This window comes from Dromiciops gliroides, chromosome 1, assembly GCF_019393635.1.
Source record: "Dromiciops gliroides isolate mDroGli1 chromosome 1, mDroGli1.pri, whole genome shotgun sequence".
In the NCBI taxonomy this organism is placed as follows: domain Eukaryota; kingdom Metazoa; phylum Chordata; class Mammalia; order Microbiotheria; family Microbiotheriidae; genus Dromiciops; species Dromiciops gliroides.
Genome location: NC_057861.1, coordinates 399,863,298 through 399,876,239, shown reverse-complemented (window position 1 = coordinate 399,876,239; position 12,942 = coordinate 399,863,298). Strand labels below are relative to the sequence as shown.

General features: G+C 39.9%; 1 protein-coding gene across 3 annotated transcripts in view; it reads right to left on the bottom strand.

Annotated features, from left to right (window-relative positions):
* The window catches only part of ANKRD55 (ankyrin repeat domain 55), a 128,189-nt gene that overhangs the window by 54,301 nt on the left and 60,946 nt on the right, over positions 1-12,942 (bottom strand). For all 3 annotated transcript variants that reach the window (XM_043974967.1, XM_043974982.1, XM_043974992.1), the window contains exon 5: positions 4,735-4,795. In XM_043974967.1, coding sequence (XP_043830902.1) covers positions 4,735-4,795 — 61 coding nt within the window. The remainder of the gene's footprint in view (positions 1-4,734; positions 4,796-12,942) is intronic.

Sequence of the window (12,942 nt, the reverse complement as noted above, 5' to 3'; positions counted from 1 at the left end):
ATAACTTCTTATTTCAACTAATGATTTTAATTATTCTAATTTTAACTGTTTCTATGCTTTTGGGTAGCATAGTGGGTAGAATGTCAGTCTTGGAGTTAGGAAGACCTGAGTTCAAATCTGGCCTCAGACATGTATTAGCTGTGTGATCCTGGACAAGTCACTTAACCTTGTTTGTCTCAGTTTCCTCATTTATAAAGTGAGTTGGAGAAGGAAATGGCAAACCACTCCAGTATCTTTGCCAAGAAAACCCTGAATGGAGTCACAAAGAATTGTAAATTCCAAAAACAACTGAATAACAACATGCTTTTGAGGGAGAATAAGTGCTCACCACTCCAGTAAGTTTTGGTAGTTTTGGGCAATATCCCAGTAGACCTGCCTTTGCTACTGTGCGAAGGATTATCTTTTTAGGAAGTGAGAGATGTGTTAAAGCATACTCCTCTTTTCTTCCCCTCCACTAATTTTTTTGTCCAATGTAATTTTTTGGGCGTGGGGAGGGGCAATGAGGGTTAAGTGACTTGTCTAGGGTCACACAGTTAGTAAGTGTCAAGTGTCTGAGGTCAGATTGGAACTCAGGTCCTCCTGAATCTAGGGCTGGTATTTTATCCACTGTGCCACATAGCTGTCCTTCAGTGTAATTTTTAATCAAGTTATATATGTACTAAGCGGCCCTTCACTTCTTGGAGGCAGGGTGATGTTATAGAAAGAATACTGGATTTGGAGTCAAAGAATCTGGATTAGCATCTTAATTATACCACTTACCACTTGTATGATTTTGGCCAAGTTCCTTCTCTCTGGGCCTTGGTTTCTTTATTTATAATATGAGGTTCTTAATAGGATTATAGATTTAATTCAAGAAGGGACCCTAGAGGTCAACCAAGTTTAACCCTCTCAGTTTACAGATGAGGAAACTGAGACACAGAGAGATTAAATGACTTGCCCATGGTCACATAGGTAGGAAATATCAAGGCTGGGGTTCAAATTCAAGTCCTTTGAATTCAAATACAGGGTTTTTCCACTGTACCAAGCTGCCTGGGACTGAATGGTTTCTAAGGTCCCTTCCATCTCTAAATCGATGCTTGACTGATCCTGTCATACTTATCTGCTATTACATGATGGAGGGGAAGAACATGGATGAGGCAATTAGGGAACCTTGGTTCTAGATCTTATTCTTAAGTTAACTAGCTGTGCATCTTTGGACAATAATGATAACAACAACAATAATAAGTCCCATTACCCCCGAGGGTCTCATTTGTCAAATGAGAGGTGGCCTAGGTTCTCTTGGGTCCCTTCTAGCTCTCCTGTTCTATGATAGAATGTAGGTCAGTACTCCTTGTTAAATTGTTCTCTGAAAAGAATTTCTTCCAAACTTCTTTGCTTAGGTGTGTGCTTTCCTAATAATAATAACACGCATCAGTGTCATCCTTTCCTTTCCTTTCTCTAATTTCTCTTGGCTTAGCTTCATTTGCTCCTTGTCATTTTGGAAGCAAGAAGCAGATAAAATCTTTCTCTGCGAACAGCTTGCACCTTTCTTGTGTAAAGGAGGCCACTCTTGCTTAGAACAGATAGGGGAAATAAGATGAGTGGGGATGGAGATGGGGGAGGTTAGAATTGAGGAGGCAGGAAGAATTGTTTGTTCGATATACTGAGAGGCCAAGCAGGAAATAAATCAGTGCAATGTGGGAAATCAGATCCTGGGTGTGTCCTTTCTGAGGCAGAATTGTCTTTTTTTCCCAAATGGACTTCCATGAATTCCTGAACCTAGTGATTTTCTCTAAATTGTCTTCCACTGGCAATGACAAGATTGAAAAGAACAGACTGAGGGAAGGGAAGGAAAGAACACAACTATGATCAAATAGACAATGTCCTCAGCTATGCTTAGGAAATGCTGCAGAACCTAACAAAGAGGAAGTGGCAGAAATAGTAGGCTTCTCCAAGCCCAGGGAAATAAACTGCATGTTTTGGAGGTTCCTTGAAGTGCTGAGTATGCTCTTGGAGCTGTTAGAATGCTTCAATCAGCACTATGAGTCTTTGCAGAAGAGTTCTCTGCTAGAGGAAGGCAGAGAACTTGGGGCCTCTCTCCTATTGGCCTTAGAGTGCAATTCAATGGAAAAAGTACTGGCCTTGGAGTCAGAGCACATGGGCTCAAATCCCAGCTCTGTTCTTTATTACCTATGTGACTTTAGGCAGTCTTATTCACTTCCTTGGGCCTCAGTTTCCCCATTTGTCAAACGAAAGGGTTGGATTGGACATCTTTTCAAGATCTATAATTGGACTATATGTCTTTTCAAGATCTATAATCTTCTAGATCAATAATCCTATGATGTGGCGTCTTAGTGTCCTGATCCCACCATTTGAAAAGGTGGACTGGCCGGGCAGTTCCTGAGTGGATCTCACACACACACACACACACACACACACACAAGGATGGGGGACATGGGTGGGTATGAAGGAGGAAAAAAATAAATCCTTGTTAATTGAAAAAAACAAAGACCTAATTATAAACAACAATGATAACAACAATTTAGCTACCTGGTATAGTGGATAGCTAGCAAGCCTTGGAGTCAGAAGTTTTGGTTGTGTGACCCTGGGCTTGTCCTTCCCCTCTCAGAACCTTGGACAGCTCTGTAAGCCTTTACATCAAATATTAGGGGCTAATCTGCATTGATAGAGGGAATTCGTTCCTACAACATTGAAACCAGTGGTGTTGTTCCCCCAAACAAAACAAAACAAAACAAAACAAAAAAACCCAATCTAATGACAAGTATAAAAAATAGTGGTCATTTATTCCAGGACAGGGGAGAGAGCAAGAAGCAGCTTCTCTGTGGCTTGGAGATAGCAGATTTATCCTTTTGAAGTAAGCTATTACTTGTAATGATGCAGAATTGGCTTGAGAATTCTATTCTCCTGTCTGTAGCTCTCTAATTGACCCTGGTGGTTTATCTGTTGGTGGTTCCTGCAAGAGGAGGGCATAGGAAGATCAGGAGATTCACATCATCAGTAGCCAGCTTGTTTTTGTGAGGCTAGAAACTTGTGCATGGGTGAATTTTTTCTATCAAATAACCAAATGGGAAAAATAGTACATCCTGTTGTACTATTGATGGGTTCCTGCACCAACAGAAATGTACCTCCAAATGCATGCATATTTGTATAAAATTGTGTAAATTTGTTTTGACTGAACTTTTCATTTCATTGATATAAGCAATCCCAGTGAGGATACCTCTCCTACCAATGAATATCTGAAAATGTCTTGGAACTTCATCTTAAAGAGTTGGTTGGGGCACTGAGAGATTAAGTGACTTTCCCTGAGTCAGTCAATAAGCATTTATTGAATGGCTACTATGTACCAGGCACTGTGATAAGTACTAGGAGTACAAAGAAAGTCAAAAGGCATTTCCTGCTTTCAAGGAGTTAATGGGCAAGAAGACAACATGCAAACAACTATGTGCAAATAAGTTATATTCAGGATAAATTAGAAATACTCAAGAAAGGGAAGGCACTAGAATTAAAAAGGCCTGGGAAAGGCTTCCAAGGTAGGGTTTTAATTGGATCTTGAAGAAAGACAGGGACTCCAGGAGGCAGAGATGAGAGAGAGAGAGAGAGAGAGAGAGAGAGAGAGAGAGAGAGAGAGAGAGAGAGAGAGAGAAAGCAAGCACATTTCAGGCATGGGGTACAGTCAATGAAAATCACCAGAGTTGGGAGATAGCGTCTTGTGGGAGGAAGAGAAAGGAGGCCAGCATCATTGGATCCCTGAGTATATGAGGGTGTAAGGTATAAAGAGACTGGAAATGTATGTGTTTGTGAAGAAGATTATGAAGGGCTCTTAACACCAAATAGAGGATTTTATATTTGATCCTAGAGATGATAGGAAGCCACAGGAGATTATTGAATGGGCTGGGGGTGGTGGTGGTAGTGACACAGCCTAATGTCCTTTCCCCTTCACCATATGGTGTGTGGCATGTGAGAGCATCAAGGGCAAAATCCAGTTTGCCAACTAGTCATTGTTTATAAAATCGTCAGAGTTCTTGCTTTGAAATCCTCTCTAACCCTTTTGGAATCCAGGGACTATCATTAAACCACAGACTTAAAACACCATTGAATGTCTTCCATCAGATTTGAATCTTTTTCAACAACCAATTATATGATTGTACTTCAATTGTCAAACTCCCTGTTAAGGGCTAAAATTCTAGCTAAACTGACTAAAATATCTAATGAGTGGTCGCCAATAAATTATAAGCTTTAGCAAGAATTAGACTTTTAAGCATTTATTAAGGAGAATAAGAATTTGGTAAAGAGAGAGAGAAAGACCTACATTCCTATCTATTAAAGGGAGAGCACATTTCTAGCTCCGCTCTCCACCAGAGTCCTCAGGAAAAAAGCACGAGTCAGAGCGCCCAGCTCTTCCTTCTTCCTCCCACTAGCAAATGTCACTTCCTGACGCCAAAGAAAAGACACATGTTCTTGCCCTCAAAGACCTTCCTTTCATGTTGGAACTTTTCTACAGTAAGTCTCCAGCAGGCGGCATCATTCCAATAGTTCCATCCCTCTCCATAGAACTTTTGAAATAAGTGGCAGGGTCCTGTGGCCAGGGTCACAATTAATTACATTCCTTGCTATATCACTAAGGAAATGGTAAGTACACTGACCCAAGTGTCAAAAATAAAAAGCCAGAAATGAAAGTGAAATTGTTCAGGAAGGCCTTTTAACCTCAGTAAGCTCTGAAGAGGGTTGGCTCACCTCATTGTCCTGGTGATTTATTTCATTGAGATTCGACTGTTGCAGGAGCACTGTTAAGAGTCTGTGAGGAAAAAAACAACAACAGGAAATGATAAGTCAATCCACTCAAGGAAAGAACTGGGTAATGTGCTTTCAGAATCTGTGTATACATGTGGCATGAAAACATAAATGAGGTCAAAGCAGACCCAGCAAGTGTTTCTTGGATTTCCCATAAGAGACAAGGGCGGGGCGGCTAGGTGGTGCAGTGGATAAAGCACCGGCCCTGGATTCAGGAGTTCCTGAGTTTAAATCCGGCCTCAGACACTTGACACTGTGTGACCTTGGGCAAGTCACTTAAGCCCCATTGCCCTGCAAAAAAAAAAAAAATTAAAAAAAAAAAGAGACAAGGGCCCCTATCTGTAAACCTGGAAGGCGGGGTGTGGGCAGTGGAGGCCATTATGATTAGGCTATGATTAGGATTAGGCTATAAATTGTATGAAAGGAAAACCGGTGACCTGGAGTATGTGGATGATCTAGCCATAGTGGCCTATCCCTCAGACTCTCATTTTATGGCAAGTTGTACATAACAGATTTGCAGTTTCATGTGAAATAATCTTTCTTTATCCTACTATGTTATGGAAATGCTTGTTTTTTCCATAAATTAAAAAGAAATACATATTTTTTTGGGAAAAGACTGAAAAAAATTATTGAGGTTGCCATGTGGGCAAGACTACATTTTGAGGGAACAAAATACGTATCCTTGTGGATAGATGGCCCAAAAGAGAGGGTATGGGGGGCAGGTAGGTGGCACAGTGGATAAAGCACCAGCCCTGGATTCAGGAGGACCTAAATTAAAATCTGACACTTACTAGCTGTGTGACCCTGGGCAAGTCACTTAACCCTCATTGCCCCCCCCAAAAAAAGAGAGAGAGAGAGAGAACATATGTCCCCAGTCAATTTCAGGTTCAAAACCAAGAGATTTTTGTGATGTCAGAGGAAGACATATGCCTTTAGCTCAGAATTCCTATGGGGTTCCACATTGCAAATTCAGCAAATGATAAGCTTCTCAATATATCACATTTGATTTGGACTTAATAAGCTGAATTTAGAACTCTGGCAGAAATTATAGGTAGTGAATATTTTTACCTAGTGGTTCTTTTCATTTTTGGGAATGATGTGGTCCCCAAGGGTATCCTCAATCTCTTGGATAGAACAATTAAAAAGGATGGCAAGAGATGAGTTGTTCCTCCCTCAGAGAACCAGCACTGAACCCTTGTACCTCTCTGAGGTAGAATGAAGTTACTGCCAGTTGTGGTGGTTGATAATAGAAAGCTGGTTTATGTAGATAAGTTCACTGGCCTCACTGGACTTGGGTTAGTGTTCTTATGATTTATTTGGTGATATAGCAAGGAATAGAATTAATTGTGACCCCTGGCCACAGGACCCTGACACTTATTTCAATAGTTCTATGGAGAGGGAGTTTGACAATTGAAGTACAATCACATAGTTGGTTGTTGAAAAAGATTCAAGTGCAGTGGAAGACATTCAATAGTGTTTTAAGTCTGTGGTTTAATGATAGCCCCTGGATTCCAAAAGGGTCAGAGAGGATTTTAAAGCAAGAACTTTGGCAATTTTATAAACAATGGCTAGTTGGCAAACTGGATCACATAAAATGTGTTCTGTCTCCTGTAATGTCACCTGGTCTCTAACTTTCTTATGAGGAAGTATTCCTTTAATCAGTTTGTTCACAGAGCCAGAGTAGACTGTGTCCCATTGAATGGGGCTGGGAGATTTGGTTCTGGAGACAAATAGTGTTGTTGATGCAAGGCACTGAATGAAACTAAATGAAATACTTCCTCATATCCTCTACCACTGCAATTATAATTTGTTTTAGAGGCCAAAGTGAAACTATTTCAATGAGGTTGGAAAATGGGATTTATCTGAAGGGAGATATATGGATGTATAGGAAACACACCAATGAACTTAGATTTTAAAAAGAAATTTAAAGAAGATGGAAGCAGGCAATGAATTTAACAATGTGGTACAGTCCTGTAAATATAGTGTCAAGAATGCTAAAGCTCAGAATAATAAAACATTTTCATTAATTCATTAATTTATTTGTTCACTATTTATAGATATATTGAAAGGAAAAGGAGGACTAGAGAAGGGACAGGACCTTTGCTTGTGGTGAAGAAAAAGAGACAGAAGCAGCTAAGCTGTTCATTCTTTTGTTTCTGTTTTCTGTGCCAAGGAGATGGACCCCTGTACTGGAGATAACAACAAAATGACTAAGTAAGGAGATAGTAAGAGAGTCTTGCTGTCCTTGATTAATTCAAGTCACCTGGCCCAGAGAAATTATATTCCTTTGTTCTCTAAATACTGGTTGATGTATCTGGTAAGCCACTTTCAGTGATATTTGAAAGATCATGAAAAATGGGAGAGATAGCACAAGACTGAAGGACAAGTGTCTTTTATTTTCAAAAAGGAAGAGAATGTAGTTTCTAAATTATAGCTTAGTGAGCTTAACTCCCATAGCTGGGAAAATTCTAGAATGGATCAGTAACAAAATGGCTCACTAACATCTAGGAAAGGAATTGATAGTTTACAAGGGGCAATATTGGTTTCATCAAGCACAGGTCGCACGAGACTAACCTTATTTCCTTTTTTGACAAGTTTACCAAAACTAGAAGACAAAGGGAATGCTAGGGATATAGTTTGCCAAGAGATTTTATCTAGCACTTTTATTTTATTAAACTATATGTTTACCTAGCAGATTTTTGCAAACCTTTTGATAAAGTATCTTGTGTTATTCTTGTGGAAAAGATAGATATGGATCAGATGATAATACAACTGAATAAATTCAGATCTGGTTGGACATCCCAACTCGAAAAGTTGGTAATGGTTTGTGTCCTCCAAAGAAGTACCCCAGGGATCTGTGTTTGGCCTTGTGCTATGTAGCATCTTTGTTTATTATTTGAATAAAGTCATAGATGGTACATTTATCAAATTTGTCAGTGAGATAGAGGAAGGAAGGATATCTAACAGAGTCTCTTCTATTTGACCCCAGAGGACAGAACTATTGTAAGGAAGATAAATTTAGTTTTGATGTCCTAGGTAGCCCACTGTGCTTGGAATTAGGAAGACTCATTTTCCCGAGTTCAAATCTAACCTCAGATACTCACTAGCTGTGGGACCCTGGTTAAGTCTCTTAACCTTGTTTGCCACAGTTTCCTTATCTGTAAAATGAGCTGGAGAAGGAAATAGCAAAACACTCTACTATCTTTGCCAAGAAAACCCCAAGTTGAGGTCTTAGAGAGTGGGACACAAATGAAAAATGAATGAACAACAGTAAGAGTAGAATGAGCTATTTAGAGATGTGGTAGGTTTCTCCTTGGAGGTCTTCAAGTAGAGGCTAGACAACCACTTCATATTTTATTATGAGGATTCCTTTTATGTATGAGTTGAACAAGATCGTCACTGAGGTCCTTTCCAAATCTCAAATTCTATGATTCTGTGATATAGGCAACACCAGCATGCTCAGAACTCAAATCATTGACAGGAGTCTTTCCTTTACTACTAACTAACCTTATAACTTTGGGCCTATCACCTTCCCTTCTCTGGGTCTCAGTTCTCTCATCTAGAATTTGAGAGGTTAGACTAGATTAGTGGTATGTCGGTAAATGTTTAACATCTGGCTCTCCAGAAAAATCAATGTACACACAACTCTTTTAAGTTTAATCTGCATTATTATAATTTTCTTCATCACTTTCTTAACTTTAGATAATAAAATAAATAAAATCAAGTCTTGATTTTTAGCATTTGCTGATTTCTGAGGTATAAAGGCTCATGTTGAAAATTTAACAGTCAGTTATTATGAGCTCAGGAGAACTGCCTCTGGTGCCCCCTGGACTAACTGATGTCTATGGTTTTGTCTCTTTCTAACATTCTGTGGCACAAATTGTAAGAGAAGGAATATAGAATTGTAAGTTCTATCTTTGGTAGCAAATATCACCCTCTGAGATTGTGTAGAAGGAGAAAGACATTCACTCACTTAAGTATCCATTTAATTTCAGTGAATAGCAATCTTGAAGTATTCCTTGATTCTTCTTTCTGACATTCAATTAGTTTTTGTCACATCTTGTGATTCTACCTGCACATCTTTCATATCTACCCCTTACTTTTCACTCAAAGGGCCATTATCCAAGGGTTACAGGACCTTTGGTTTATTTGGCCCCTCATGCCTTAGGTTATAGCAAATGCCTGTTTTGAAAATTCCCAGAAAAATTGGTATTCAGGGAAATGATATAATCATCAACTTTGTGGTTATGTGATGCAGCAAGCAAGCAAACATATCATACACACAAGTGCTATATGGAATATAAACTGATAGGTTTGTCACTATATGCAAGACCTAAGCTTCAGGATAAGGGATATGTATTAGGGAGGGAACATATTCAAGCTGGGGTTCAGGTGGCAAGATTATATACCCAAAGAATGAGTTTGGTTGAGAATAGGTAGATGGTGCCAGATGAAGGAGAAGACCTTCCATATCAGATCTGGATGTGGTGGAAAAGTTCATGGAGTCCCTTCATTAATAAACTAAGTGAAAGGCAGGTAGGGGAAGTTTCTTTAATGGAACTACAAACTGGTGGGAGGATCTAACATTAACTAAGGCAGCAGCAGGGGGCGGCTAGGTGGCGCAGTAGATAGAGCACCAGCCCTGGAGTCAGGAGTACCTGAGTTCAAATCCGGCCTCAGACACTTAACACTTACTAGCTGTGTGACCCTGGGCAAGTCACTTAACCCCAATTGCCTCACTAAAACAAAAACAAAAACAAAACTAAGGCAGCAGCAGAAGGAGAATGACTCAAGGCCCCTACAGCAGGTCGAATTCATCCAATAAAAAAGCAGCAGGCCTTATCCTCCAGTCATCTAGTTAAGAGTGAACAAATACAACTGTTTTGCCTATATATTTCTATGAGTATTAGGTTGACCTAGCCTAAGCTGCTCCATATTGGACTCCTATCATTATAAATATAATCTCAAACAATGACATCAAATAATAGAAAAGTTTCTAATTTTCACAATCATGGAGTTAGAAATGACTATAGGGGTAACTTTAGTCTAACTTTCTCATTTTATGGATGTTGTTTGTTCTTGAAGAGGACTAATAACATCATGAGGGTGATGACTTGACTTACATGTGAATTGTATTTAAATGATGACCAGCATCATCAAAGTCCAATGGCAAGACAAAAGTCTAGATGACTGGCAATGGCTCTGGGATACAGTGGATGACCTTGGAGGGAACTAGGGGCTCAAAAGGATAAAGGACTTGCTTAAAGTCATTCAGACAGCAAGTGGCAGAGCTGGGCTTTAGACTCAGGTCTGATTACACATCTAGGTTTCTTTCCACTATCCCACTTCATTTAGCAACACTGGAGACTACAGGCATTGTTCCCCATTAGCTTATGCATACTCATTGAGTGTTCTACCATTTTAATTCATTCCTCTTGATGCTGACACAACTATTTCATATCTCCCTGGTTCCCATCTCTTCAATCTGTAAGCCATCTTTCGCAAAGCTATTTAGATAATCCTCCTAAGACAAAGTTCTAGTCATATCACTCCCTTATTTAAAAACAAAACTCTAGTGGCTTGTTCTATTGCCTCTGAGATAAAATAGACATTTCTCTGCTTGGCCTTTAGGTCCCTCCACCATCTGTGGCCCAGCTTCAATTTGGCTCCAATTTACTTTTCTGCCTTGTTTCATATTGTTCCCCTACATACACCATTTGCAAAACTTGACTGCTAGGTTCCCTAAGCTCAACATCCCACCTCCTGATTCTGGGTATTCAAACAGTGGTCCCTCATGCTTGGAATGTACCCTCTTTTCACTTCTGCCTCTTAGAATTGTTGGAGTCCTCTAGGGATCACGAGTTACAGGAACTAACATACAATGTTTTACATTTGCACAGTGTTCTACATATTTCATCTGATCCTCACAATAATTCTGCTCCACCCTCTCTGTGACATCTTCTCTGATTGGCACCATTGAAATAGAGTTCTTAAAATATAAAAAACCCTCACTTTATGGATTCCAGGTCAACAACTGCTGCTTTAGTACCTTGGGTTTGGAGGTGGGAGGGAGATTAAGAGGCCATGTTCTTTCCTAATTATAGCCCAATGTTAAATCTCTAGCTTTGGTCTAGTTTAGCAGCACCCTGGGAACCTAGAGAATTGGAAAAAGGTGGGGCTTATCTATGGTTCAGTCTGGACCCCACTTTGGGGGAAATGAATGATCGAGTCTGTTCCTCAAATATGATCAGACTGGCTCTTTGGGGAAGCCCCAGGTCAAAGTAGACTGTTCCGGAGGAAGTCCCAGCCTTAGTGAAAATAGTGAAAACTGATGCATAACCTTCTCCGTGTAGACCGGACTTCACTTTGGAAGGTCTCATGGGGTTGATGGGCCTCCATATATGCTTACCATGCTTAGTCTGCATTCAGGAGGAACAACTTTAATACCTTACTCAGCAATCCAATGCCCAAATATGTCAAGTGTACAGTATTTCTCAAAGTTTCATGGGTTTTAAGATAATCTGGCCCAAGAGGTCTTTAAAAAATTGTTTATACCTCAGTGCCAACCCCCAGTACCAAGTCATGGCTCTTCTCAATCTCCAGATCTATAACAGAGTAGGCAGCAAAAACCAGACATCACTGCAATTTTTAGCAAATATAGAGTTAACAATGGGGTTTTGCCAGCTAAGTCCTCACTCTATTTCAGTATAAAGCTCTAAGGATGTGATCAGAAGATCAGATAGCTACTGGTCACTAGCAGTAACCCATTTCTACATATCTACCCTCTTTTTTAGGGTCTTATGACTCTGACTTTAAGGATTACCCAATCTTTGATATAGACACTCCTGAGAAAACAGAAGCACTAAGCAGATATTGTCAAGGGCCCAGTTCACATTGATTTTGTGAAAAGGAGTCAGCATTTTGTGCCCTTTGTTGTTTTTGAGCAGCAGAGCCCTATGCATGACCCGTCTCCCTCTCCCTTCCCAATAAATCCAAATAGCACAGATACACAAAAAAATGCTGCCTAGGTAACCAAACTCCTTAGAGCTATGATGAGGTTTGCCATATTTAGTCTCATATGACTTTCTTGCTCTTCCTTCTTTTAATACAATTAGTTTTGCCATCACAATATATTGTCTACTTTAGAAACATGAGGACAGAAACTGGATTCTTCTTGCTTTTACTGATGCCTTTTGAGTCTACCACCTAATGAGGAAGAGAAGTGAGAGACTGAACTATGAAAGGGCTACAAGAAGTCCCCGTGAGCCTGAACTCTACATAGAGGTCTCAAAGAATAGAGCCTTGCTCCTTTGATTTGCAAACTCTTTGTTACATTTCATAAATCACTTTCCCCTGCATCACTTACATCATACATTGATTTGTAGCAAAGCCAAGTGCTTGCATTAGAATCGAAAGGCTCTGATAAGCAGCAGCAATTGGATCCAGTGAATAAAAATGATGTCTGAAGCAAAGTGCTCCTTTGGGGTATCTCCCTGAGTTCTTCTTTACAAGTTCCTTCAGTTTGTGCCTCTGGCACTCTTCAGGTCACTCCTCTGGTTGCTTAAGGGAAAACTGATCTTAAAGTGAGTCTGAAATTCCAAGCCTGAGAAGGCAAGATCTGAATTTCAACAGTCTGCTTATCAGTATGATTCAGTGAGAATTGTATTTTCAACCAACTATTGTGGTGATGTGGTTTTTACTGTAAATATGAATCTGGATTTGTGTATGTACCCGTGTGCCCTAAAGGAAGCCTGAAGGCTGGTGTGGTGTCAGTGATTTTCTACTATGGGAAACTGAGGTTTCAGGTTCAGTCCTTTATACATTTTACCTGTGTGACTCACCTCTGAGCAGGGACAGGTGGAATTGCAACAATCCCTAAGACTACCTATTGGGCATTCCCTAGGACAGGACTTCTTTATCTGGGGTAGATTTTTGAAGGTCTGTGGACTTGGATGGGCAAAACATCACACCTTAATTTCAATATCATTAATTTCCTTTGAAATACTATGGGTTTCATTTTATTCCTTTGAAAACCTTATTCTGGAGAGTCCATGGTTTTCATCAGATTGCCAAAGGGTTCCAAGATACAAAAGATGTTTAGAACCCCTGGACTAAAAGAAAAAGTAGACTTGGATATGATTCCTCTGTATA